The sequence below is a fragment of the Motacilla alba genome, chromosome 12 (assembly GCF_015832195.1).
Source record: "Motacilla alba alba isolate MOTALB_02 chromosome 12, Motacilla_alba_V1.0_pri, whole genome shotgun sequence".
Classification (NCBI taxonomy): Eukaryota; Metazoa; Chordata; class Aves; order Passeriformes; family Motacillidae; genus Motacilla; species Motacilla alba.
This window is the reverse complement of record NC_052027.1, coordinates 20,849,943-20,874,487: the sequence shown is the minus strand read 5'-3', so window position 1 is coordinate 20,874,487 and position 24,545 is coordinate 20,849,943. Positions and strand designations below refer to the sequence as shown.

The 24,545-nt window shown below is 44.3% G+C and overlaps 1 protein-coding gene across 10 annotated transcripts; it reads left to right on the top strand.

Annotated features, from left to right (window-relative positions):
- The first annotated feature begins 11,906 nt into the window (after positions 1 to 11,906).
- On the top strand, positions 11,907 to 24,398 carry CARD19 (caspase recruitment domain family member 19). 10 transcript variants are annotated; one of them, XR_005258362.1, is made up of 8 exons: positions 11,915 to 12,327; positions 12,727 to 12,774; positions 15,050 to 15,192; positions 17,095 to 17,248; positions 19,438 to 19,497; positions 20,409 to 20,536; positions 21,064 to 21,135; positions 21,842 to 21,911. XR_005258362.1 is itself a non-coding variant. In XM_038148849.1 (7 exons), the coding sequence occupies exons 1-7, from the start codon at positions 11,997 to 11,999 to the stop codon at positions 21,952 to 21,954; spliced, it is 921 nt and encodes a 306-aa protein (XP_038004777.1). In that variant the 5' UTR covers positions 11,933 to 11,996; the 3' UTR covers positions 21,955 to 24,398. The 10 variants fall into 10 exon arrangements, 4 of the variants coding, with proteins under 4 accessions (XP_038004780.1, XP_038004777.1, XP_038004779.1 ...); XR_005258361.1 differs by lacking the exon at positions 20,409 to 20,536 and having other exon boundaries at positions 11,914 to 12,327; positions 19,438 to 19,565; positions 21,842 to 21,874; XM_038148849.1 differs by lacking the exon at positions 20,409 to 20,536 and having other exon boundaries at positions 11,933 to 12,327; positions 21,842 to 24,398.
- The last annotated feature ends 147 nt before the right edge of the window (positions 24,399 to 24,545 follow it).

The following is a 24,545-nucleotide window of genomic DNA, read 5'->3' as shown; positions in this document are numbered from 1 at the left end:
TCCACTGTGCTGTTCTGAACCCAGGTGTTCTGGCTGCCACAAAATGAGAACCTTCTCCCCTTGTGTTTGAAACATATCACAAACATCATGAATATGTAGTTTTGCAGGGAAACATTGAATTTTAGTGGCAACTGTTTTAATTATAATGATCCTCATTCTGACTGCTTGTCTGGTTGAACAAATTGCTTTAAAATGATAAGAAATATGTGTACAATACCGGGATCATTAACTACAGAGTGCTGTCACTCCAGATGCCACCTCTTTCATTTGGATGTAAAGAATCATAATGAGGATGAACATACCAGTTTTTAGCAGAAGGTCTTATATGCATGAGCTGCAAGTATTTACAGCATATATGCTCTATTATATTTTTGAAAACACTAAATAATGTTGAGCAGGGAAAAACAAGTTACAGATCATGGTGCTGCTGGGAGGAAGGTGTTTCCCCAGCATTGCTTCTGAGAAGTTCAGAGCAGCACAGATAGCAGTTTTCTCTGTGGTGCAGAGGTTTGAGCCAGATTAGCTGAAAACAAGGGTCTGTGTCTAGGGAAGGGAGATTAGCTGCAGCGCTGGGCCACGTAGTTAGACAAGAACAATGCCCATGAGCATCCAAAGCAGTCCCCGGGAGAACTGCTGGACAGAGGGTTTGTCAGCATGTTGGGAATGGCTCTCAGAGCCTGACTGCAAGATGTACTGGGATGTGTTATTTTTGAGTCAGTTATATTCTGATGAAGAATAATACCTGGCCCTGAAGTAACTTTTCCCTGGAGCACTTGCTTGGGCACCCACCACCTGAGACAAACAGCCCTCTGCCGTCCCAGCAAGCAGCAATGTGGAAGAGCTAGGATTAGGCATCTGCACAAGAAGGTAGGTTGTTCTCTGCCCCATGACAGGCACAGGGTAAAATATCAGTAAAGAGAAACTTAATGGCAGCTGTCCTTCCTCTGTGCCAGCTGCTAGTAGTGTTTGAGAGATGGAGGTGAAGGTCACTGAGACGTTATGTTAAAGAAATGGGTGTCCAAAAGAAGAGTGGGGTCAGCTTAATGCTGGCAGGGCTCACTCACCCACTGCTCACGGTCAGCTGTAGCTGCTCCCCAGGTGAAGGTGTTCCAGGGCTAGACAACTCTTTCTGAGAAGAATTTTTTCCCAATATCCAATATAAACCTCCTCCAAAATGACAGAGCTTAAAAAGTGCCTTCAGTTTTCAGCAAGGAGGCAAAGCTTCACAGTAAACTAGTGCAACAGCCTCAGCGGAGCTGTTGCTCTAGGAATACAGGGTGAGGAAATCCAAATAAGCAACTGCTCTGATAAACACCATTGCCAGTTTTTAAATCTGTAAAGAATTGTCCTGTCCTGTCCACTGCTGTAATGTACATCAATTACATTTTAAGCATCCATTCAGGAAGAGGGCTGTCCTGTGCTTGTTTAAGTAGTTTGTAGCATTTACACTTGTTCTGTAAGTGAAGCCATCAATTCCATAAAAAACACAAGGAAGTGCAAGTGTTCTGTGCCAGAAATGGGATCCTGAATCCAACTGGAACCACTTTTAGTCTGACAAAATATGCACAACCTAGTCTAACATTGTGAGAGCAAACAGCAAACCCTTCTGGCATGAAGAGACATTAAAGAACCAGGCACTCCTCTTTTGGAACCTATTTATATATCAGCATGTGTAGAAGATACTGTCCCAGGAGCAGCACAGATAGCAATTTAAAGAAATTCCTGAGAGAGCAATTTAAAGAAATTCCTGAGAGAGCCCATTTCAGTTTACATCATCTTCGTAGTGATGGTCAGAAGCAGCCACACCTTGGCTCTGTTGCTCTGCTTTTCAGTGTAAAAGTCCTGTAAACTGTCCTGGAATAGATACTCCCTTGACTTAAGGGATGTGCTGATTTTTTGTAAGGGAGAATTGATGATCCAGCATTTTCCACACTCAGGAGAACTGAATGTAGCTGTACACTAACTCATTTTCCTTCTCTGTCACCTAAGATGACAAACAGAAAAAAAAAGTAGTCCAGCTCAAAAATTCAATATAAAGAGAATCAAAGAAATTTGGTGTGGTTTTTTGTTTAGTGTGGAAGCATTTGGAAGAAGTTGGGCATTTCAAATTTGGACTGCTTAGAGGTGAATTATTTTTCACAGCTCTGAGTCAAGTTACAAAATATTCTCTGTGAAGTAGTTGATCTGACTGCAGAAGCTAGTCAAATGGAAAAGCCCATGTCTCAGTAGGGTTAAAGTCCTCCTTTCAGCTATTCACACAGCTGGAGCATAGTACCAAGAATTAAAAATCCTTCTGCAGAGAAGCAGGCTGGTATATTCTCCCACAGAAGGTATTTTTAGTCACTGAAATTTTTGTACCAGAGACCTTTCTGACTACAAGATGTTTTACCATTCTACCCAGCAAAAAGCAAATAAGGGCAATCCAACAACAAAGAACTCCAACTGAAAAGGTTTTGGAAAAAATCACAAAGCCAGCATGCTATTAGGAGAGGCAGCTCAGCATTTTCAGCGTCACTGTGGGGTTTAATGCTGCATCACATAGAGCATCCATTGATACAACTGTATGGAATTGATACAGTTCCCTACATGAAATGTTTGATTGCCATGAAGGGAAGGCACCAGCATAGGAGAGGGGCAGATTTCCTTTCCCTGCTTTTCCCCATGACTGCTCCAGCCTTGAGCTTCTCTATTCATGGAGTTGTTCTTTTTTTACCTCTTGTTTTTCCTGTGCTCTGTGTCCCCACCACCACCTTTTAGAGGCTCAGATCTTCCCAGTACATGCAGGTTTCAAAGAAAGCTGAGACAGGCAAAGCGAGCTGTGGTTTCACCTTGGGGCCCTGTTAGAAGGGTAGGATAAACTGGCTTTTAAGTTACACCCATTTCTGAATTTCAGTCTTAATTGTCATTGCAAGAGCTTGAAGGGGGTATGTACAGCAACATGTGCTTGCAATAGAGCTGCTATTATTGTTTTCGTAATGCTTTCCTGATTACCCCAGGGTCTTGTACAAAGCCACTAGGCATATAGCAAGAAAAAATCCCCTCCCATCCTCTAGTATAAAAGCTGTTTTGAGAGGCAGTGCCAACACCAGGCAGCTTTGTGGCTGCGTTCTTACATGTCTCAGATGTCCTGTTAAGAGTGTTTTCCCTCCAGCAAGAAGCATCTCTCAAGTCACACAGAAAAATATTCTTGTGAATCCTCTAAATCCCATTGACAAATGCTGTGATGGCTATTCTTCACCTCTGATGGGAGTTCCAAATTTTATCTGTCAGATAAAGGCTGTCCTTGTAAAATGCATCATGCACTTGGCTGTGCAATACCCGGGGCAGGTTTATATAGCCAGGTAAGGGTGCAGAGAAGGGTTCTGATCCTCTTGCTGTGGTGTTTTGAAGTAGCCCAGTTGGGAACTGGAGTTAAGGAAAGTTGAAGTGCTTGAAAAACCAGTCATGCTTATTCAGGACAAAGAGCTTCCAAGGATGAGAGAGCAAACTGAAGACTGTGTCTGACTGAAGGTCATGCACACAGAGCAAAGCCCACTGCCTGCACAGTTGTCCCTTGGTGACACTGCAACCCTCTTAAGAGCTCTTCTCATCCTCTGCTGAGGTGAAACCCCACTGCCTTCAGTGTCCCTCTGATGTTCTCAGGGTTTAATCTATTGCAGCGAAGAGAGGTGCCTACTATCTCACCCTGCACTTATAGAATCACATAATGATGGGATGGTTTGGATGGAAAGGGGCCTTAAAGACTATCCCATTTCCCCCCTTGCCATGGGCAGGGACACCTTCCACTAGACCAGGGTGCTCCAAGCCCCATCCAGCCTGGCCTTGGACACTTCCAGCGATGGGGCAGCCACAGCTCCTCTGGACACTCTGTGCCAGCAGATGTCAATGAAAGCTTAATAGTTCCTGAAATGGGAGGAATGGGTTGCTAAGCCAGGAGTACATTTCTTCTCCAAGTACAGTTTTAGCCAGTGTGGGTTCTTGAGTGGTGGACTATGGGTAATTGAAGTGTTTCACAACATAGAGCTTTATAGGGGAAGACATCAGAGTGGGATGACTTCTGCCCAGGTGGACTCTATAACCAGCATACCTAGACTTTGAGCTATAATCCTGGCAGAACAATTTGCAAAGACTTCTTTTTTTCAAAGGTTGTTTTGCTGGCCCAGGCAAGACTTTACTCCAGTCCTTCTCTGTCTATGCGCTGCTTTGATTTGATTTTTATTTTGACCTTTGACTACCATCTCAAGAAAATGGAACCGAGTTCCTTATACTTTAAAAAAAATAAATAAGTGCACAACAGCAAGTATCTCAGAAGATTTTCTTTTGGCAGTGAGGTGCGCAGCATTACTCCATGTAGCTTCTGTTGCCTGATGGCAGGTCATAGGGGTGCTCAGTGCTCGGTTGGTACCCCAAGTAAAAGGTACTTGAGGCCTTGATGGGGCTTTTACAGAGACACAATTATTTGCCCCACTGCTGCCAACTGGTTTTGATGCTGGGAAAAGCAATTCTTCATGTTACAGCACAAGTCATTTGTGAAACACTTGATGTGCCAATAAAATGCACAAATTCTGCACCTTCACCAGAATTAATGAAACAGAAATAACTTTTCCCTTTGTGCTTACAGGTCCCAGGAAGAGTGGACTCAGGATGTTGTAGTTCCTGGGTGTTGTAAAGACAACAGTCACCTGCTGAAGGTAGCCAAGAGCAGTGGTGCACCTGGGACACACACAGTACTGAGACATAACAGTGCACTGCAGACGGTGAACTCCATACATGTTGTTGAAGTCTACAGTCATAAGGATAGTTACAACAAACCAACCCACCAAATACCTGGATAGCTGGTGTCTGAAATGCAGCTGCTTCTCTGGACCAAAATGAAATGTTGATAGAAATATGTGCCTTAAAGACAACATAGAAAGTTCATTATTCATATGAACTGTAAGTTTTCTATATTCCAAGATGGTTATTTAAGAGAAATGCTTCAAGGTCTGATACAAATAAAGATACAAATATTGGGGCTATCAGTCCAGAGCTGTTCTCTGCAGTGTGACTATGGCAAAAGCATAATGCCCTCCAGCACAGCTAGAGAGGTGGTACCCAGTTTGCATATTTGCCTCATATTAAGTTGCTGATAATAACTACACACCTGTCAGATTCCAAAGTTTTCTGAATCAGTGGGTTTTGTAAGAATTTCAGAAAGAAAAGTCCCCTATACTTTTACAACGTAGCATAATAGAACTACAAAAAAAATTGGTTTTAATTAAATGTCCCATTGTTTTGTATCAGAAAGGTCTTTAATTCATCTGCTCTGTGTTTAGAGGCCATGTGAGACTGGGTGCAGTAGAGGCCCATCTCTAGGTCTACCAGCCTGTGGGAGAGGAGTTGGCACATGGAGGGATGTGGTGTTGTGCTGTGGGACACCTTGGGGTCCCCACCAGTGACCTCCTGTAGCTTCTACTGGTGTCCCCATGTGAGAGCAGTTGGTGTGCAGGTGGGGACAGCAGTGCAGCTTTCCTGGAACAGCCAGTTTAGGATTGCTGCAGCATCATCCTTATGAGACCTCTCTAAGTAAAGGGCTGAGGTAGCTTTTGAAAGCCTGCCTTCTTTTCCTGTCATTAATCTGTACATCATGTGAGGAAACAAGGTGGTTTTTTTTCTTGTTTTGTCCTCTTTGAATAGTTAAGTAACAGATACAGTGCTTTTTCTACTGTTTATATGCAAATACATGTATATACTACTTAGAGTTATTTTTGTTCCAGCCTTACTTAATACTGTCATCTGCTGTCTGTTTAATGGGTATCATAACATCCCTCTTGTGGGTAGAAACATGACCTTATAGCAGGCTGCAGTAATTGTTTTATGGTATATTCCCTTGGTATGAACCAGGTATCATCTCACAGCCTGCAGTTCTGAAGCTTCAGTTTTGAAATTCAAATTACTGTAGCTTGCTGGCAAATGCCCTCTTCTATCCTGGCCATACTCTGCAGAGATCAAAAACACATGCTTGAAATTCAGTAAGATGGACGTTTCAGCAAAAGAGCTTTTTTCTTGTTTCTAATAAGCTCAGTTCTACTGTACATGACACCAAGGTGCATCCTGCAACACACTTCTCACTAGGCACTACAAAAATGAGAATGGATGTACTTCCCATCACTCCACCCAATTAAGTTCTCAATTCATCCAATTAATACTAGCTAGTGTTTATCACAATATAGTTGTGCTGTGAACTATTCTGCCTGCAGTTTTCAGTCATGTGTCAGATCCAGACAGCTTCTCTACCCAGCAGTGTAGGCAGCAGGTCAAGTGAAATGGTTCTGTCCTTCTGCTCTGCTCTGGTAGGATCTCATCCAAAGCTCTGTGTCCAGCTCTGGAGCCCCAGCATAGGAAAGACATGGAGCTGTTGTAGAGAGTCCTGAGGAGGCCCTGGAGCTGCTCCAAGGGCTGGAGCCACTCTGCTCTGGAGCCAGGCTGGGAAAGCTGGGGGTGCACACCTGGAATGGAGAAGGCTCCAAGTACACCTCAGAGCCTCTTCCAGGGCCTAAAGGGGCTCCAAGAGAGCTGGAGAGGGACTGGGGACAAGGGGAAATTATTTCTCACTGCCAGAAGGTTAAATGAGATACAGGAAAGAAATTCTTGTCTGAGAGGGTGGTGAGGGCCTGGCCCTTCGGAAATGTAAAAGGGCAAATTTAACTTTAATAAGGAGAGAGAAAAGCGAAGCGAAGCGAAGCGAAGCGAAGCGAAGAGAAGAGAAGAGAAGAGAAGAGAAGAGAAGAGAAGAGAAGCTCAAAAGTACCAGAATGGAAGGGTTTCTCTGATCCCCTGAAGTATAGAACAAATGGTTAAACAAGTCCTTCACAAAGAAGATACATCTCAGCCTAGGATTAAAAAGAGTTATAGGCATGAGAGGGAGGTGTTCTGCCCTACTTGCAATATTATGCTTAAGGTACACATGTGAAGAGTGGCCAGGATATCCTTGATCCTGCCTGTCTGTAGCTCCTTTGAATTTCCTTCCTCTTCCCATCTCTATGATTATGTTCACAGAATTCCATTATTTAGTTCCCTGGTGTTTTAATTTTATTATGTGGATTTAAAATGCAATAATATGACTGCAAGTGAAATACATTCCCTGTTGGGATGTTTGGGTCAACAACTCGTGTGAGCAGACAGCCTGGCTCCTGTTCTGCATGAGGAGAAGCTGAGTAATGTTGGATGGGACAAAAAATGTACCCTTGAGCTGCCAGGGATGCTGGCAGCCACGGGAAGCACCCCAGAAGGCAGGTAAATTCACTGTCCCTGTGCCAGAGCTAAATGACTATCATTTATTTGGGCAGCTAACGCAAGAGGCAGCAAAGTTACACCAAGATAAGGAAGCAACACCCAAACTGTTTGTGGAAGATCTGTGGCTTGGCTCCCTCTGGGACTGTGCTTAGTTCTGATGGCTGCACCCCCTGGAGTTAGCTTTATTGCTCGTGCAAACATAATTTATTGTCGGAAGGGAAGTAAGTGCTGTGGAGGAAGGAGATGAAAGCAGCTGCGCCTCTAAAATAGACATTTAAAACCTTGTAACCCTTAAATGTTTGCTGGCTGGTGGTTCCAACGGGATTCAAGCTCCTATTTCTGCTACAGAACACTTGCATTTCCTTGTGTATTTTGTAAAACTGATGACTTGCACACTGCTCACAGAAGCCTTTCCCACAGGACTTATGCTGTATCTATGAGCTGGAGTCTGCAGTAGCTTCTAACCTGTTGCAGCATGGGGAGATGGTAGGTTGCGGAAACCTTCCTTAAGTGTTCCCACGAGGACAGCGCTCCACCAAGCACACAGCACACTCACACTCAACAGCTGGTTATGTGAGACAGTGGAGGCAGGAAGGGCCTTTGTATAGATTTCCAGTGGTAGCTTATTTCACCTGCACACCAAAAGCGTCCAAGGACAAAAACAGGGAGAGGTAGAGGGTCCAGGACTATATGCTGGTACAAAGGGGCAGAGCCAACAGCAACAACCAATCACCTGAAGATGTCAGCGGGGAAAAGGATTACAGTGACCAAAAGGGAAACACAAGTGTGAACAGACAGGGGTAAAGAAACTGCTAGAACCTTGACCACATATGGTTAACAGGACCACATATGGTTGAACAGCTAATGGGCCAACAGGGGGAGTGGCACTGGGGTTTACTGACATCATGTCTCAGGACTCCATGGGAGAGGTTGAGTCCAGTGGACATTCTTCCAGAGCATAGCCCTAGCAGGCCCACAGGCCTCCATAACTCCCCTTTCTTTATTTATTAAAAAGGCCTCTCCTACGTATTTCTGTAAACATTTAACTAAACAGGAAACATAAACAAGACTACAACTAAAATCCCCAAACCACTACAACAACTAAAATCCCCAAAATTCCTTTTACAAAAGATAAAGGCATCCACCCATCTGAGCAGACCATCGCACCCTAGCAACTCTCCCTCAAGGATGACCCAAGAACTCTAAGGGACCTACACTAACCCACGCCCAGGGCTTTACTTCACACAGGCTGCACACCATCCTCCCATTCGTTCCTGGCTGTGGGGGTCAGATGAGGCCCAGAACTGGCATAGGGATGACTTCCATGTGAGGACACGTACCTGAAGTGGTTTTGTTCCCACAGCTCTGCAGAATGTCAGTTTGCCAAATCTGTCAACTGTTTATTTATGCACCTATTTTAAGGGGAGGATGCTCTAACAGCTTTGTTTGCTTCCTATCTTCAAAGAATTCAATTGTTTGGTTTTTAAAAAATAATTAGCTGAGTATTTTTCATGGGAGCAATTTGATTTGTGCTTTAATAGGGAGCCAGGTGCAGTATTGAACATGTTTGTGAAACTGGTTGTTCATTCTCCAGAATCTGTGCAATATTTACCAGGACTATTTGTGATCAGTATACATGAACTTACTCTAGATGCCCATTATTCTCTTGTGGCAGGAATAAGAGATACACATTTTTTTCATTATCTGCATCATCTTCTTGTTTTACTAATGCTATTAAAATTTCCAATGATAGGGTATCCCAGAGCAGAACCAGGGGTGTGTAATTCACCAGGTACAAGGTGAATATACAGGAAGTTTAAACTGACCAGGGGTTTCCAGACCTGTGGATGCTCCAGGCTATCATAGAATATCCTGAGCTGAAATGGACCCTGAGGGATCATGGACTCCAACCCCTGGTCCTCACAGACCCCCCAACAATCCCACCCTGGGCATCCCTGGCAGTGCTGTCCAAACCCTCCTGGAGCTCTGGCAGCCTCGGGGCAGTGCCCATTCCGTGGGGAGCCCGGAGAGTGCCCAGCACTCTCTGGGGGAAGTTTCATGCAAGTCAGTTCTGTTCCCATTTCATGGTTTGGCTTAACTGGTTAGGAATAAAGAGATGGGAATTTGCATCACAGCTTCTGCTTTTGTGTTTGAAGTCAGAGAACTTTTGTTCTTCATCTCCTTCTAGCCAACAAATAATAATCATACCAATAATCATACTCTGACTATATAAATAAGATTGGAAAATAACCCATTTTATATGCAAAGCAACTCTGGAAATTATTAGCATACACACAAAAAGCCTTCATAACTCTGAGGAAACAAACATCTTGGTTTTTAGAGCTAATTACACGTCCCCTAAAATCACCAGCAAATTGCTGCTGACTCCCAGGCGCAGAGGAGCAGTCGCCAATCGCTCCCAGCGGAGCTCGGCCGGCTGTCACGACTGGACTCACTCCCTCCCTGTTTACTTTCGTTTCTCCAAGTTGCCCGTGACCTCCGCTTATCCCGTCAAGGAGAATTGCACTGCGACCGTCCCGCGTGGGACGTGTGCCGGGCACGGCACACACCCACCCTGAAACCGATGGATGATGCTCTACAGAAGCTGTAAGTGCACATTGGTAACGAGGAATTTGGGCAAAACAAGGGTCTGAAAGGTGCAGGAGTTCAGAGACAGAGAGGCAGTGGCTCTGACGGGAGTGGCCAGCCCGTCACTGCTTTCACGTTTTCCCCCTTTCTTAGAGCTTTTTTTTGTAAATTATTGACTGAAACTTACTGAAGGGAGCCTAGTGCGCTATCTGACCTTTTAAGAAATACTTTATTGTGTTTTCTTAAGCACAAAGAAAGACTGTTAGAGGAAATGCTTGCGCTATCTAGATTTGTTGCTAAAGAGATTCAGTCCTCTGGCGGTGGGAAAACAACAAAGCGTATTGTGATCCAACAATTAACAGATTAAACAAAACACTACATGATAATGTTGCCAGGACAAGGGTGTTATTTAGTAAGTCAAATAATTCACTCAAATAAATCGGTCGCTTTAGTGGGGGGAAACAGTACTGGCTTTTGAGATTATCTAAGCAGGAAATCATTCTGCTGGGAAATGAAAAGTGCAGGTCGCTTCGCATGGCCACTAAATTCGGAGGCAGAACTCTGAAATGAATCGGTTTTGAAAGGGCACTGTGCTCTGTCAGGAAGCGGGGGTTCGCGGCGTGCCGCTCTCTCCGGAGCGGTTTGAGGGGCGCGTTTCTCGCCTCGCTGTTCGCGTCGCTCGCCGTCACCGCGGCCGGGATGCGGCTTCCGCACCCGGCTGTGCGCTGTGACTGTCACGGGGTGTGACTGTCACCATGGAAGGGCGTTCGGGGCCAGCCCCAGCCTGGTCCTTCCCTCCCGGGGAGCACCGGCACGGCGGCGGCCTCTGCTGTGAACGTGTGGCTCCGCAAGGATCTGTCTGTGCAAAGCGAACCTGACAGCGATCCTGCTGCAGAGGTCTTGCGTGCCACCGGCATGAGGAGGAGATATGTTTAACCTCTGCTTCTTGTGTGTTTATCTGAGTCTGAAGACAAAAATATCTCCAGGCAGTGTGGCACTGTACATCGCAGCATTCCTGAGGGGTTGATTTTCGCTTCCACTTCACTCACTGTGCTTTGAATCACTGTGCTGAAAAACATTTAGATTTATATTAGAGATTTCAGTCCACATCACACTAAGATGACCAGGTTTGCTGTTTAGTGGTTTAGATTCGATTAGTTTAAAAAGTTCTAAAAGCTTTTAAATTTAAAACTTCTAAAATTTATAAAAGTTTCCAGGGAAACTTTTTAGCAGAGCACAAAATGCAATGAATTCAAAGAGGTATGAAGGGGTCATAAAAACAAATCCTCAGCATGGCATTCTTCCACTGCTTCTTAGTATTAGGCAACCCCTCTTGCTGTAATGTTTTAATATACATATGGAAGTGAATCATAGAATACAAGAATGGTTTGGATTGGAAGGGATCTTAAAGATAATTTTGTTCCAAACCCCTGCCATGGGCAGGGGCGCTTTCCACTGTGCCAGGTAGCTCAGCTCCATCCGAAAACCCTTAAAAATATATCACAAAAGAATTACAAAATTCCAAGTTACTTTTCACAAAGTTCCTGTTTCTTTACTAAAATACATTGCCAAAATCACACCAATGCAGGCATGATCAAGGTCCGCATGTGCAATAATAATAATTTGAAAATGTATTTTCATGCTGTTAGGAAGATCTGGATTCCGGAGGGTAAATAGGATAAACTCAGGATGTATATACTCTACCGATCTTCTCAAGGATATGCACCATGAATGTCACAGCAATTGGCAATGCTTCAATCCTCTGCAGCATTTATCCCTAGCAAGGCATATTGTCCTCCATTCCTTGCTAGGTAATTAATTGTTGATGAAATTTGGGGCAAATAGCCAGTTTTACATCCACAGATTTGCTTGTACTTTGTCACTCACAAAGTTAACTATCCCAATTAATTATATGCTTCACTGAAACTTTTTCTATGAGAGAAATTGTCCCTGCTCTTTGGGCTTGAGTTACTACCTGCCCAGCGTACCTTACATGTCCAGCTGCACTTAAATGCGTGTTGTGCTGCAGCACAAGGAAAATATAAATTCTACATGGATGTTGTGAAGATGTAGACATGGTATTTTGGACAGTGTAATTTCTTCTGGAAAAGGAAATCGCGGCTTTACTAATCATGCATTGTTTAAAAACTTGTGGTTGTGCAAGTGTAAATTCATGCTTCTACACGGGACGGGCTATTGAGGACAGACATTTGAAGAAGCGTTTTACGTCGAAGGTCAAAGTGATGGGAACGCCGATGTGGGCTACGGGGGGCTCAGGGGGGCCCGCCCGGTTACCCCCAGCCCTGCGCTCCGTTCCCCCCGCCGCCTCCGGGCCCGGGAGGCGGTGCCCAGCGCCGGCCGCTCCGCCCCGCCCCGGCCCGGCCCGGCCCGGCAGGAAGGCCGAAGGCCGCCGTCCGAAGGCCGCAGCCCGCGGGCCGGGCGGGGCCGGGGCTGCCATGGCCGGTGAGTGCGGGACGGGCAGGGTCCGGGGACCCTCGGCGGCTTGGTGAGCGCCGCCGCGCTCCCAGGCCCGGCCGGAGCCAACGGGGCCGCAGCGCCGATTCGCGGTGGCCCCGCGCCCCGCGGTGGCCCCGGCGGTTTTGTGCGCGGCCGCGGCCCGGCCGTGGGTCGGGGTGACCGCCTCGGGGCATGGCCCGGCCCGGCCCGGGCAGCTCTGCCGGGCCTCGCACGGGCGGGCCCCTGGGACGGCGGGCGGGGCTGGGCTAGGCGCGGGGCTCGGGGCAGCGGGCGCCTGCAGAGGCCCGGCCTGGTGTCTCCGGTGTAGCCGGGCAGTGCCACGTTTCACACCCTGACACACTGGCTGCGTGTTGTGTGGCAGCGAAATTTGCTGTTTACTCCCAGCCTCCATCCAGCTCGCTGGGATTGTGCCTCTGCCTGGGGAGCGCACAGGTTAGTTACCGTGGTAACTCGGGGGTCTGGTTGTTTTAGTCATCATATGTAGCCTGGAGGACTGGGACTGTGTGTAACCTAATGTCGCACTCTAGTATCAAATACTTTTTAATATTTTGCTCACTGCAGTTGTTGAAGTCTACAATTCCCTGACAGGTGGGTGTAGCCAGGTGGGTGTCAGTCTCCTCCCAAGCACCAAGTGACAAGATGAGAGGTAACAGCCTCAGGTTGCACCAGGGCAGGTTTAGGTTGGATATTAAGGAAAATTTGTTCATTGAAAGGATTGCCCAGGCCTGGTATGGGTTGCCCGCGCCTGGTACAGGCTGCCCAGGGCAGTGGTGGAGTCACCATCCCTGGAAATGTTCAAAAAACATATGGATGTGGCACTCCAGGACATGGTTTAGTGCTGAACATGGTGATGATATTGGATTGATGGTTGGACTCAATAGTCTTAAGGTTATTTTCCAACCTAAATGATTCTTAACTTGCTGTCAGAGGCCCTTGACTTCTGGTAACTTGCCTGTAGCACATGGCAGTGGGTGAGAGTAGCAGAGGAGGATGGTGTCTTGTTTTTCATCTCTCTCTCATCCTTTCAGCCCAGATGAGCAGACCAGTTGCTCTTCATGGGTGCATATGGTAACCAGTGCCATCTGATCATCTCAAGACCATTTCTCTGCAGCCAGTCTTTTTCTTAAATCCTTGGCATCCCTTTCTTGGGGTCTTGAAAGGGAAAAGGCAAAACTAAATTAGTGTTAAGCTAACATTTTGTTGAGAGAGACTTTTTCCTCTTTCCTGAAATGCTTCTGAAAGGAGTTGTCATGAACACATACAAATGGTTTGATCGTCAGATCCAAACCTTCCAGGTTTTGGTTGCCAGCTTTCCTGTATAATGTTTATGAAAATCACTCAGGGGTTTTACAGGAAGTAGCAGCTCATGTTTGCACTGCACAGCAGACACCACTGAGGTTTCTGGAATGGATGTTTGCAAGTTCTGTGTTTTCCAGAGAACATCAGAGAGCTGTACTGCGTTTTGTGTCTGTTGTTTAAATTTATCTCCTTAATGATCCTGTTTGTTTGCTTGATAAACTTAAGAGGGCTTTTAAGGGGAAAACCAACCAAAGATGAAATCATATATAAAGGTACAGTGGTGTCAGAGACACTGTCCATAGTCCTTATGTAAATACTGGTGGAGTTATTAATTGAGAGTGTGTACCTGCCTGGCTAAAGGTGGCTGGCAGCTCCCAGGGCCTGGGTGTGGATGAGGGTGCTTGCATGTTGCAGTGGGACAAGGAAGGGCTGATCTCAGCCTACAAATTTTAAACGCAGCTGTATTTATTAATTTACTGGGATAAATATGAAGTGGCAGTGCAGCTCCTTAGGGCCCTGTGGCTTTATCCAGAAAGGCAGTGAAAGTAGATCATGAAGAAATGTATGCAGGGGATTGTGACAAACAAAATCCTGTTTGATGTTTCTTGTACAGAAAGCAACATGAGGGTTTTTATGCTAAAAATAGTTAAGCGGAAACAAAATTACAAAGGGGTTTTTGGCAACCAATATAACTTGAAAGTTCTAGTTTGCGTTGTGCCAGTGGCTAGTGACAGCTTTCAGGGGCCCACACACCTCAGAACAGGCATATAAAGCAGGAGCGCAAGGGTTTGTCCAACATTCTGGCTGCTGCCAGGGTATGGCATGTCCCTTCCTCTGTTAGGAATTGTGAAAAAAACAAACTTCCTGTTTGAAGAACTTAAGAAAGGGTGTCCCTGATGTTTTTTCTATAGCTGCTCTAGCAGACAGTCTGGCACCTTATGGTCATGTATGATAAGTTTTTTTATGAGCCTTGTTATTTCCAAGAGCAGAATGAGAGCATCCCATTGGATGAGAGAAGCATCTTACAGGTGCCTTAAACGTCATAATATGACTTTGTAAGTGATAGAGTATTTATCTTCTGTGATTTATTAACTTTAAGGCTGTATTTGATAAATATCCATCAGAGCTTGACTTTGAAATGATTTAAAGCCTTCTCTCTTTGGAAGGAGAGAGGCAGTAGGAGTGACCAGCCAGAAGTTCTGATTTGTGTAATTTCAAGTGGATGAGTCTTTGAAAGCACATGGCAGTGTTATGTTTCCTTAACACATAGTTCAGCTTGCTAATATTAGGTGGTGTTGATAATTTTATTTTAGCTATTTAATCACTGGTAGGAAAATTAAATGTATGGAATTTAAAAATGGCTTATTAATTAACTGCTTTGGTTTCTTCTGTGTTATTTTATCTCTAGATCAGTCGTATTGTCATCGGCTGCAGCATGACATGTATTTCCTTACAAGCACTAGCCGACTGAATGAGCAAGTGGTTGATAAGATTGTTCTTCAGCTCAACAGAGTCTATCCCCAAATTCTTACCAATGAAGAAGCAGAAAAGGTAATTAGAGGAGTTTTGCTGTGTCTCTGACTGTTGTGTTGCTTCTGCAGGTCCCTACTCCAGCTGCCCTCTTCCTGACACAACTCTTCGTGCCACATGCAGCCAGCCTGCCTCACCTCCTGCTTGCTGACCAGTTGTGTCTGGCATCTCATGTAAGAGGAGCAGTCACAGGGCTGGCACGTTCCCTGTGCCAAGTGGTCATGGGAGAGAATGGTCTCTTCAGCAGCAGTTTAATGCCACAGTCCCTGCCATGATCAGGGGCACACAATCGTGCAGCCAGTCCATGGGCAGGAGGGCACTCATCCTGTGACCACATGCCTGGCGTGCCTGTCTCCTCCCATGAGGTGGAGGAGACAGGCGCGGCAGGCATGGCGTGAGGTGGTGTGGAGTGGCACACCAGATGATCTGTGCTGCATCCTTCTCTGCCCACAAAATCATCTATATTAGCTCAATCAGTTTTGGTAACCAATTAATGATTTTAAGTATTGGTAGAGAAGTGGGGGGGGGGTGTTAGTCCCACTAGTAAGTGTGGAGCTGTTGGAAGTGGGTGGAGTTAATAATACCTTGCAGTGGTGCCGCCATGTATGGAGGAAGGCCACCCTTCCTGATGTGAAGCTTTCAAAAATGGGTAGCTCTTTTTAGGGAGAAAAAACTTCTAATCTTGGATGGAGACAAAATTAAAGTCAGCTAAGGGCTTCCACAATCCTACTTATAATAGTTTGTACTTACCCTCTGCTGGCTTCATGTCTGCAGAGAGTTTTGACGTATAGTATTTTAACATCAGGAAAAATAGGTCCAGTTCTACCAGAATCAAACTTCATGGGGACAATTAGTGTTTTGTGGTGTAGAGCAGAGCTAGATCATTTACTGAGCCAGTCGTGCCACTTCCCTCAAGAGCTTCAAAATAAACCCATAAAGAATCTGAAACATGATTTGTGACTTCTGCACTTAGGCAGAAATGAACTGCTTTTTTAATAGATCAGGCAAGTTTGTGTCAACTCTATTGAATGTTTAGGAAGCTTATAATCTCAGCTGTATCTGGTAGACCGGTGGGAATTTTGTCAGAATAAGGAGTATTGTGTAACATCTGTGGCATTCTTGTCCCCCTCAAGCAGCAATTGTTCCTAACTCAGTATGCTACAAAGGTTTTCCACTGTGCTGCTATGAAATATGATGCTTTGCTGAGAATGGCTTTGGATTTTTTTGAAATAAACTGAAAACGGTTTGATGTATAAAGCTAGGGATGAATTTTCCTTCTCTTTGTAAGGTCTCCTAATACTCATCGCATTTAGCACTACAGAAAAAATGTATTTCCCACTGCAACTATTTGCCAGCCTGAGTAATGGGAATTTGTGCCTGTTCAAGTGGGTGTACAGCAATTAATTGGCTGGAAACAACAAAAACCATGAAATACCAATCTTGGGATAATGAACACTCCCGTACTGGGACTAGAATAAGCAGTATAAAGTGCCTTTTCAGGGATCATTACTAGGCAGTTAAGGGCAAACTTGAATGCATCAAACTTTAGTTCAAATTATAAGATTTGCTGAAATATTCTATCTACAGCTGCCAGAATTAAACTGTAGAATAGCAAGTACCATGTCAGCTTGGATGCAGGGAAGACATCAAATGCATCAAATCCCATCTTTCACTTGATTGGGACAGAAAAAAGCAGAAGGAGAGGCAGAGACCATATGCTCTTCATCAGACACTGCTGACCACATGGAGCTCAAGACTGTGCACTGCATGTACTTTTTAGGTTTCCCTTTTTGGCCCATTCTTTTAGTAAATATCAAAGAAGCTCCATAAAGAAGCCACATAAGTGGCATAGTGATGTAAAATTGATCTTTTAATCTCTCTTCTGTTTTAATCTCTTTTCTGATGAGCACTTTTCTCTTGCAGTTCAGGAACCCAAAGGCATCACTCCCTACCAGGCTCTCAGATCTGTTAAAACACCTCCAAAAGAAAGGAGACAGACACTGTCAGGAGTTTTACAGGGCTCTGCAGATCAATGCTGAACAGCTGTTTAATGACCTGCCAAGCAGGAAAATCTTGAGTAAGTTGACTTGTAAGTTGATTGAGTTGTGGATTTCCTCACCAGTGTATTACAAAACCTAATTTCAGATGCAATGTAGGTCATTTAAACAACCTAAACAGATTATAAATAATACAAATAAACAAATTACTTAAATCATTTTGGGGTATACTTTAATTCCTTCTGACTTGAGTTTTCCAAAAGTAAGGGGAATTTGTAATGTAAAATTGTAATTTCCTTCATTTTGTCTTTCATTTTGAAAGAAGCAATTTGGATCTACCCAGCACAAACTGGTGGAGGACCATTTTCTTGCCTGCATGGGGAGGCTTCAGAGTTGCCCCACATCCATACCTGAATGCTTTTGAACTGGGGAAGTCTGGGCCCATCCTGCCTCAGAATCTCAGATGAGCCCCAACTGACTGAGCCTCACAGCAGCTTGAAGGCAATGTTTTGATCTTCTAAATGCAGGCTGAGCTGAAACAAGCAGCATTACAAACAGCTGGAGAAATTATCAGTGAGGACATGGATGGTTCATGGATGAACTCCGTTGTTCTGTAATAGATTACATGCAGCTATACATACGACAGATTTTTTCAGCAGAGGAAATACTTTCAAATATTTATTTTTCATTTTTAAGATAGCTTTAAAATTTGTGCTAGAACAAAATTTCTTTGCCTGAAGTGTAAATTGCCAATGAAGTGTCTGGTAATGTCTGAACATTCCCACTAGAGGGGAGGGAAGGCACATGGTATGGGCAGCTCAGAGCTGTTGAAGCAAATGGGAGTTTCCAAGGGACTCAGAAAGTGTTTTTATTTCTCTCCATGCTGAAATAGACTTAAAGGATAAAGGCCTGGATCAGCCCTGTGCAGCGATAGAAGTGGCAGAGATTTGTCTGTGCTCTCATGTGCAATGTGAGGATTTCCTACCTGGAATTTCTAGGAAGGACATCAGCTCCTCAAAGGGGCAGGCTGGGTGAGGCTGCTAGGGGCACACCAAGCTCATGGAAGCTTTGCAGCAATCCTTGCTGTTCCGGTGACTCTCAGGCGTCACAGCAAAGGGTGCCAGATGCTTCTGTCCTGCTCCAGGGCCATGCCCTGTCCTCCACAGAGCGAGATATCCTTAGCAGGGGAGATGGATGTTCCCCTGTCGCCCCTGGATGTGCCCCTGGACAGGGCAGTTTTTGAGGCACTTCTCCTACATCCTGGTGTCATGTGAAAGAAGGAGAGCAGTTGAAACCAATCAATCTTAAATTCTTCCCTATTGGCAGCCAGATTCAGAGCTTTTACTTTTTTCCTTTCCTTTTTTAACCCTCCTAGCCCTTTGACAGCTGGACTTGGTGATCGTAGAGGTCTTTTCCGACCTTTATGATTCTGTGATTGCATGACTACAGAAAGGTTTGGCTAAAACAGTTGCAGATCAGTAATGTGTCTGCAGATCGGATGTGTCGTGGAAAGTCACGCCTCTGCTGTGTCTGGTGACAGCTGTGCATCCCCCTTCTGCAGACAGCATAATCTCCACATCTGTGTGGCAAAGGCAGCTCTGAAAGGGTCTTTCTGCCCAGACTGGAAACTACTGAACACCTTGTCCTATGGCCAGCCTCCTTTTCTACTAGAATTTGCAGAAAGATAGGGACTGAAATTACTTGTGCCAAATGTTAGCATGTAGAACCTACAGAGTTTTAAAGGAGGTGGGCATGCCTTCAGCTGAGACCTGCATTTAGTAAATAATCTACACCAATAAGTTTTTTCCTATGTGCTTTACCTGCTGAATACATCAGTGCCCGGAGATTTGCTCAAGAACAAAGAATGGTGATACATTAAATCATAGAGGTGTCTTGAGATTAGTGCATCTGTTAACAAAGAGTTTCTGTGTTTTACAATGAAAACTGCTGGTATTGAGAAGGATTATCTTCTGCTTTCCTAACTTAGGAAAAAAGTGTAATGTTATTTATGTGGTCAGTGCTTAAGTTGATCAGGGTGGGGCTGCAGCTATTTGTAGTTGCATTCAGATGCAAGACTCTATGCCTATGTCTTTTGGTCAGTCCAGCTTTAACTCTAGCAATGGCTTACCATTGTAGGGGTTAATACTTTATGTCAGTATTGGATATTTTTCTGAAATGTGGTGTTTTGCACCATTTTGCACGTGCTGATTATGTTTGTTTGTTTGCTTGAGCTGAGTACTAACTTTTCATGTGTTGCTTTTATTTCTAGAAACCCCAGATCCCACAGAGATAGACACTGACAAGGAGCAATATATGCTAAATGACAGGGGTAAATAAATCATACAGTGTCACCGGATGGAATGGCTTTGCAGATTATGATGCAATTTATTATATCATGTAATTTGCACTGCATATAACAATTACTTTGGCTTATGATGTCTTTACTGTCACAAGTTAAGTAGAATTAATGGAGGATAATGTACTGAGTTACTGTCAAGGAAACCAGTGCCAGGAAATTGAAGAGACTGTAGAGTTTAATCAATATTTACAATGGTATTACTTACACTATTACAGCTGTGCGCGTAATTTCCTGTGATTTCTTCAATGCCTGAACAGTAAGGTCTATTCATTTTGCATAAGGCCATCAATAACTTTTTGATCTGGCTTTCAATTTTTTTCAATTTTTTTAAGCTCTCAATTTAACTACAAGTCATTTGAAAGCAATGACAGAAAGGAGGGAAAAGCTTAAATATATTTTCCTTAGGAAAACATATTAATTAGTTTCACCTTCCTCTGTTCAATGCCAGATTACAGAGACAATTTTTTTTTATGGCAGGATATTTTGAAAAGGAAGATCTCAAAGATGAAGCGTTCTCACAATTTATAATGAGCTATTGTATCATTTAAGCTCAGTATTTTATTTAGAGATTTAGATACAATAATGAGAGATTCAAAGCACCTTCTATGAATTACACCTTTTTTGCAGTTTCCTGAGAGAAAACTGAAATAAGTAGCAGAAACACTGTTTAGCTCAGTGTATATTTTTGCCTGTGGTGGTGGTGTTTCTGTGAATATTGAACCAAATTGCTCTTCAGACTTTACACATTGCTGTTGCTGTCTGCAGCATAGCAGTACAGGATGAACAGAGAAAGTGCTTGGAAATAAGAAAATGAAGTAGTTTTGGGGTTTTTTTTTGGTTTTTTTACTTATTACCTTTTTTTTTTTCTGACCTGGCCTCAGACTAGAGATTGTTTGGCCACTAGCCACCTTCCTTGGGAGGTTACATGCCAAAGAGCAACCAAATCTGTGCTCCTTTGCTGTTTTTCCAATGTCCTTGTCCATGCAGTCAGCTCCAGGAATTTGTTGAGGTAGTACACTTATCCTTAAATTGATATGTGTAGCTTAATTGTATCTACAAGTAGATGTGTAATTTAATTGTATCTCTGTTTCTAGTGAGATAGTAACTACAAACAGAGTATTAGGTAATAAAGAAGCAGATGTAAATCTTCACGCTGTTTTGTCAGTGGATAAGTATGAATTAGAAAGATTTTATTGGACATCAGTACTGACCATCACCATTAAACTGTGTGTAATTCCAGGCAGGCAGTTTCCAGGAGATTTGGTTTGGAAACTTTTCCTTAAATACCATAGTCTGTAGCTAGATGAGGAGAGGGGAACAGGGAATGGTGGCAAAGCAAGTGTAGTAAAAATTAATTGCAGTCTAATAAATGTGCTTCACTGTACATTAGCTACAGAACATACAGAATTGTGACTATGTTAACTTCATTTGAATATGTTTAATTATGCATATTGATAGCAATTGATGATTTGGGAACTGAGCTAAACTTCTGCTGCCCTGCTCTGTCTCAATATATTTTCTTGCCATTTTCTGTAGGCCCAGTGTTCTTCCTGGCGTGTTTCAGCGTGGCTGCAGGACTGGCCCTTTTCTGGTACTGCTGTAACTCGGGTGAGCTTCTCAGGGGCTCCTCCTGGCTGCCTTCCCTCAGCAGAGATGGAATGAGCTGGGCTCCTCATCTGACAGGGCTCCCTAACGGGGTGGGTCAAGGTGATATCATTCATTAATGAGCTCCAGATACAAATTGCACAGCAAACATGCTGAGGTATAAATAATGGATATTTTGCCTACAGAAGATGCCACAAATAGGGGCGCTTTTTAAATACAGTAGTCATGTGAAGTCCTGTTGCTATAGCAATGGGTCATGATTCCCAGTAGTCATGAGACAGACCCAAAACCTTGTGGCTCCCATACCCCTTGGGAGCTGGTGGAAGCCTGGCCAGGGCTGGGGGATGCTGGCTGGAATTGCTGAGTTCCAGCAGCTACAGCTGTCCCCATGCTTCTGGCTCTGGGTGTTAGTTCTGAGTGCCACCTGATAGTCCACACTGGTTCCACACCATCCAGTGCTGTGCTCAGGAGTGAAGCTGCCCCCTTCCCTAACTGATCAATCTCCTCTTCCTGTCTCAATTGTAGCAATGAATCTGAACAGATTCCTTGTTTGCCTCTCTTGGCAGTTGATTTCTACAAATTGAAGGAAATGGGCTTTCCTCTAAAGTTATTTTCAATTGGTTTTTATTTTTTGCAGATGCTGCTTCCTAGCTAAAATGAAATCTAACTGTGTTCACTTTCTCTTTTTCCTCTCATCATTCTGTTTTAGAAGCGCAAGTCATTGGAAGAGCCAGGAGAATCTTGGGTTTTTCTCCTATTATCATAGGAAGACATGTTAGAAGTATTTGTATGTTGTATTTGGAAGACATGTCAAGAAATTAAGGAAAAGCTGTTTCTTTGCTTGTCTGTACAGTACACCGGCCAAAGGAAGCCAACAGTGGATAAAAATGTCCTGTACTCATACCAAAGATTTTATTAACTAGCTTAATCGATAATTGCCTTGCCTCGCCTCCAGATGTATTCAGAATTTCTGCTATAAATGTCCTTCTTTATGGGAATGGACTGTTTATTTTTGTAAATGCTTGAAGTATTTATTGTTTATATAAAAATATTTTTATTACAAGCTTTAAAATGATCTCGTACGTGAGCATGGGTCTGAAGCTATGTTTGCATATGTGTTTTCTATACTGGAATGAAGGATCACAACTGTTTGAAGAACTCTGGCTTTCCTTTTGTGAGAATTAATTTAAGAAAAGAACTTAAATACTTGTACTCAAAGCCCTTACCAAGAAATGGATCTCCATGTCAGCACTGTTTTGTCTAGACCCTTTATAGTCACTGCCTGAGCTCAGGTGGGTACTGGCACCTGTGAAGTTTATTTGGGCCAGTTCCCTTGATGTGTGCCTTGAGTCTTCTGATTCCCTGTTGATGCCTCATCCCAGTCTGCCTTGTTCCTGGTCTGACACAGCTGCTGGCCCTGGTTTGAATGCCCTGAGGCTGTTGCAGGCTGCTTCCCAGCCCGTGGGCTGTTCCAGGGAATGGAATGTCTGACCTGAAGCACTTCAGACTACCAAGAAAGTGTTCCAGATTCATTTAGCTTTCCCTTTCCCAGTGAAGTAGAGGGAGACTGCAGAGAGACCTCGACAAATGGGAGGGCTGGACAATCACAAACCCTGTGAAGTTCTACGAGGGAAAGTGCCAGATTGTGCACTTGGGATGGTGCAACCCTGGATGTATGGACAGGCTGGGCAATGAGATGCTGGAGAGCAGCACCATGCAAAGGGACCTGGGAATCCTTATAGATGGAAAATTGGAAATGAGTCAGCAGTGCCCTGGCAGCCAGGAGGAACATCCCTGTTCTGGGGGGCACCAGGCCCAGCATGGCCAGTTGGGCCAGGGAGGGGATTGTCCCTCTCTGCTCTGCACTGGGACGGCCTCACCTCAAGTGCTGGGGGCAGTTTGGGCATCACAATATAAGAATGATATTAAACTACTAGACAGCTTCAAAAGGACACCTCCAGGGATGGGGCAGCAATGGCTTCTCTGGGCAACCTGTGCCAGGGCTGGGGGAAGTATTCTTTCCCAGTATGGTACAGGAAAATTTACTATGGCTAAGGCTACATTTTCCTTCCTTCTTGAGGTTGCTTGAGATGAGGATGTCTCTCAGGGAAAAAAAATGATCCAGAATGAGCTATGCCAAGGGTTAGAGCTGGAAGGAGGAAGAAAAAGTGAGTCTGGGTTCATCCTAGTGTTAAAGGACGTAACAGCAAAGAATAGAGAACAATTTGTTCCTTCATTAGTGCCAGTTATTAATATGAACACTGAATGTCAGGCTGCCTGTACAATTGGCATGTGCACAGGCTGGGAGACATTCTTAGAATATTTTTCTTTCAGGAGCTTGCTTCTCTGCAAGCACATCTATGCAGAGCATATGGACAGTGATAATTCCATTTTCAGCTCCTGGAGGAAGCACATGTGCACCTGCATGGGAGTCAGGTCCTCCTGGGCAAACAGTGTTACAGACTTGGGAATAAATCGAGCAGGGTCTTGGATGAAGCTGTTCAGCTGCAGAATTCTGGTTTCCCTGGCAAATCAAGAACAGCTTGGCCTTTGCTGCTGAAACTGTGCTGGTATTAATTTATAAACATGGTTCAGACTTTGTGCAGGGAAGTTGTCCTGGCTGGGTTGTAGGTGGTTCCATGCCGAGGGTGGAGGCCATCCTTGTGAACACTGTGGCTGCTATGCTGTAGGCAGGAATTGTACAGGAGCTTAGCAGGCCTGAGCTGTGGAAATGATTAAGGCGGAGTATGGGACCATCTGTGTGCAGAGAGCTGGGAAGCAGTGATAGATCCTACAAAGAATTTGCACAATTCTTTTTAAAGCCAGACTGCTATCTAAAGGACTTGGTGAAGGGTGATGTGCCTGATGAGCTGGAGTAGGAATGAAGGGATGATTCATTCTGGGATGCACTGGGCTGCTTTACAGCTGCTGGATGGAGTTCGCAGTTAAAAGTGCCTTTTCCAAGACAAAGTTATTCCTTTTGTTTCTTTCACTTGTTGCTATTTTTTTCATATTATAATAAACTGAAAACATATTTGATCAAAATGTGCCATTGTGGATGCTTTTCCCTGCCAGTCTGTGTGCACAGATGTTACTCCATGTTATGCCATGCCTTGGCTGTGGTGGCAAGATTCAGTTTGCTGCACTTCACAGGGCCTGTGTCCTGTATTAATCTCTCTGAACGTACATCCTTTAGAAATTAATGTATTTCTTTTTTCAATGGGGTGAAGCTGTCAATTAAATTGAAATAAAATCTGAGAGAAGAATGCTGCTGCTTTTCTTGTAGTTAATGCAGTGCTATTTCTTACAGGAACACCCCTTGGTTGTTGCCCTCCTGCGGCTGCTGACTGACCCCTCCTGGGCTCTTGCCTCTCATGGTTAAATTTTTCAGGATATTTGCACCAGGATTTTTA